Source organism: Nestor notabilis, unplaced genomic scaffold (genome assembly GCF_000696875.1).
Source record: "Nestor notabilis isolate BGI_N333 unplaced genomic scaffold, ASM69687v1 scaffold30794, whole genome shotgun sequence".
NCBI classification, from domain to species: domain Eukaryota; kingdom Metazoa; phylum Chordata; class Aves; order Psittaciformes; family Psittacidae; genus Nestor; species Nestor notabilis.
Window position 1 is genome coordinate 7880 of NW_009926509.1, and position 3597 is coordinate 11476.

Genomic DNA, 3597 nt, shown 5'->3' on the forward strand with positions numbered 1-3597 from the left:
GCCAGTAACACGGTGTATACCACAGTAATGAGCGCTGCACTTCCAGATAAGTACCAGACGTGGATCAGAACTGACACGTGAAGAGGTGTAAGTAGTGTGCTGATACTCCCAGGTACCTGTACTTAAATGAAAATGTCAGCTGAAGAGTCATTGAGGGGCAAAGCACTGCCGTGGCACTCAGGTGACTTAGTCTGAATTCCTGCTTCTTCTCTTGGTTTGCTTATCAACCTTGGGTAAATACCTTCCCTTGTTGTTGTAATGATCAGCAAGTGTTGACTTTCCTTGCAAAACTCTTGGAGGTTATCATAGGAAAAGTGCTTTCCCAGAGAGGAAGGGTTGGCTGCCGTTGCGACTTAAAGGGAGAGGTTTCCTCTGTCCACATTCTCACCATTATTTTTGCCAGTCTCCCCACTCCTACTTGCATGCCTGCAGGTGGCTGACTGTGATGGAAGGCCCTGCCCGGGCCAGCCTAATTGCAGCAGGAGAGGTTGGTGCACTTGGCTCCAAGAAAGATCAAGCTTAATTTGTGACAGCCCCTCGCAGGCAACATCCTTTGAGGGGCTTGTCCTGTGAACTTGCAGAAAAAGCCAAAGCACCTAACCGCACAGAGTGCCTCACATGGTAGCTTTAATGTGTTCAGAGAAAGACATTGTGTTATGTTATTTCTGTTCCAAGAAGCTCTGGTTGTGTGGTCTTGGCAGGAGCATGAGAAGCTCCTGTTCCAGTTTAAATAGTTTTTAAAATTACAACTAGTATTATATTTGTGGCAGTTACATTGGACATGTGATTTCAGCAAGGGCAGTTCTGTTCTCGTAGAGATTCTGACAAGTTTGGTTTTTAATTCGATACAAACCTGTGCTCTCTTATTAATCTTTGTTTGTTTTGGTTTTTTTAGTTCAACAGACAAAGTGAGTGAAAAGCTGAAGCTTTCCAAGACCAGAGTATGCTTTTAAAATCACTCTCACAAGCAGTACAGTTGTTCTGGCTTATTAATTATGTGAACCTTTGAGGAAATAATGGCTTGTCAGCTCTTTGAAGTGTTGCAGATGATACTGTTGATGAACTGTAATGGATGTTTGACTGAATTTATTGTTCTAGCAGGTGTCGATGGCTAAAAATTGCTTTTACTGTTTTTGGAAAGGGTTGTGAAACTTAAATGTATTTATGTGCTGACTAATAAATAAAAAATCATGTATTTTGCATGGCCTGTAGGTTTGAATGTAGTGAAATAAACATATGCAGCTGATTGCTATTTTTGTTTGTTGGGTTGTGCTGTGACTGCATATTGAATTTGGACACTTGGGAGCACCCCAGAAATACTGAAGGATTTAAAGAGTCAATACCAGTGGATACCTTTAGATAAAGCTCAGAGGTCCCATTTTTCACTGGACAAAGTTCCTGCTACTGCCAATGAGGATTTTCCCTGAGAGAAGGATGTGTGATCAGAGTTAGGTTGGAGCACTGTTTCCAGGTACGTGCAATGTTGCCTTGCAGTAGTTGTCCACTGGTTATGCAAACAATTCCTGTGACAGCTTTCTGGAGCTGTGGGCCCTTTATCTCCTTCAGCTGAGTGTAATAACCTATTTACCTGCATCCTCTACTTCTGCCAAGATAAATGCGCTGCCAGCTTTACCTTGTCTCAGCTTGTATAACTATGTTAGGAGTCGTGTGCTGGAACGATACGTTTGAAAAAGAGGGAATTTTAGGAGGAAGATGTAAGTAACAGTGGTCATGATGTCCCTGAGATTCCAGGATGACATTGCTGTAATTTACAGAGCAGGGGTTGACTCAGATCCCAGCAGTTTATGTAACAGCCACCCACAAGTGAAGACAAAGGATCCTTACAGGTGTAACGTTGTCTTGACCTCAGCAGTGTTAGGCTGATTATCTTCTCAGTGGTATATAAACTTAATCAGGTGTATTTGTTTTGATGTGTACAAACACCTCTGGAGTGTGTGAATATTTGGTAGCCATGAATATTCAGGATGCAATTGGCTGCTCCTATTGGGTTTTTGTTTCATCAGCTCTTCAGAACATGCTCAGGCCCAGCCACAGCACAGATTAGGGAAATGTGTGTTTTTCTGAGATTTAAAAAAAAAAAACAAACTAGATTTGAACAAGTCTTTATTTTATTTTGGGCTTTTTTCCTTTTATTTTCTTAAAGGCTTGCTTTTAATCCATCTATAAACATCCAGACATTCAGACTGCTAACAGAATAAAGCCTTTATGCCAGCTGGGATACTGGTGGTTTTGCTAACCGTAACTTTCTGGTCTTAGTGCTGATATTTTCAGTTCGTCATTAAACTAAGAAAGTCATAAATGACACATCTTAGAAAAAAGGTGATTTAACCTGTGAAACGTGTTGAGCTGCTTTTGCTTAAGAATTGAAATGTGATAAAAATGCAGAGAGGATTGTTAATATATTGAAATAGAACCATCTGAACAATAGTGGGACTATTAAAAGGTAACACTGGTTTTGGAGGGATTGGATGTTTTGTGGGATCTTTTCTTAAAAAAAAAAAAAAAGGATCCTGTGTAGGTATTTGAGTTTGCTGGCGGATCATCCTTCTGTGTGAGATTTCATCTGCCTTTTAGAGACTGAGAGGTAAAACAGCTTTTCTGCTTTCTCAAGCCTGTTCAGATTCGTGACTTAGAATTGTGAAGTAATTAAACAGAACTAAGTTAAATACATTCATCCTTGCTTTTTCCATCCTTCTGTTTCTGCAGTACAGAGCTACAAAGCCCCCTTTTTCATCCCAGCATAGGTAATGTGTGAAACCTTTAATCCTTTTTCCTCCAGAAGTTTGCATTTAGCAAAAAGCAAATTGAAAGCATGCAAGAGCTGACTCTCAAGATGAGAGAGGCCAATGCACTGTATTTCTCATTCATAATCCTCTTCGGTAATCCTAATCCATATCAGATCTCCAGCCTTTCTTAAGCATCACATGGGAGAGGATTCTTAAAGCTGCTGAGAAGAACCATGCGGTAAATAAATCGAAGGGTCTGTGTGTGTTGCAGAGCAGCACACACGTTCTGCACTGCAGGTGCTGGCAGGCATGGCTCTCTGTGCTGTGTGCCCAAGGGAGCAGCTTCCTTGATTATTTATGGTCTGAGGAGGAGTTTCTGAATCTCTAATCAAGTGAATCACTTCAGAGCTTATTGATCACTCAGGGGGCTGGAGAGCTTCTATTGTGTCTACCTTAATAAACGCATAAACTAGAAATTGATGGCAAGGTAAGTTGTGTTTCTATTTCTCTGTAACAATGTTTTGTGTTCAGAAGTAGTTCCTCAGCACCCATAGTTTGAAAGGAAATAGCCTTTTTATACATCAAGCTGTGTAAGACTGAGGTTCTCCTTTTTGGCACTGCAGTAAGTGTGCAGGTGCAGAGGTCGGTACGTGTGTAAATAAAACAAAACAAGCTTCACCATCTTGTTTCCAGCTGCACAAAGTGCCGAGTCTGATGTACACGTGGGATATACACAGACACTTCCTTTAGGAGGGCAAGGCAGGACCATCACTTTCTTTCGGGCTAGTTGGCAGTTTTGTTCTTGGAGGAAGTATTTTTTTTTTTTCTTGATTCATTTGTAGCTGTGCAG

The 3597-nt window shown here is 41.1% G+C and overlaps 1 protein-coding gene across 1 annotated transcript in view; it reads left to right on the plus strand.

The window, feature by feature from the left end:
* The window catches only part of NAAA (N-acylethanolamine acid amidase), a gene marked incomplete at its 5' end in the record, with an annotated part of 7670 nt that extends 7589 nt beyond the window's left edge, over positions 1–81 (plus strand). The window contains one exon of the mRNA XM_010013567.1: positions 6–81. Coding sequence (XP_010011869.1) covers positions 6–81 — 76 coding nt within the window. The remainder of the gene's footprint in view (positions 1–5) is intronic.
* Between the last annotated feature and the right edge of the window lie 3516 nt (positions 82–3597).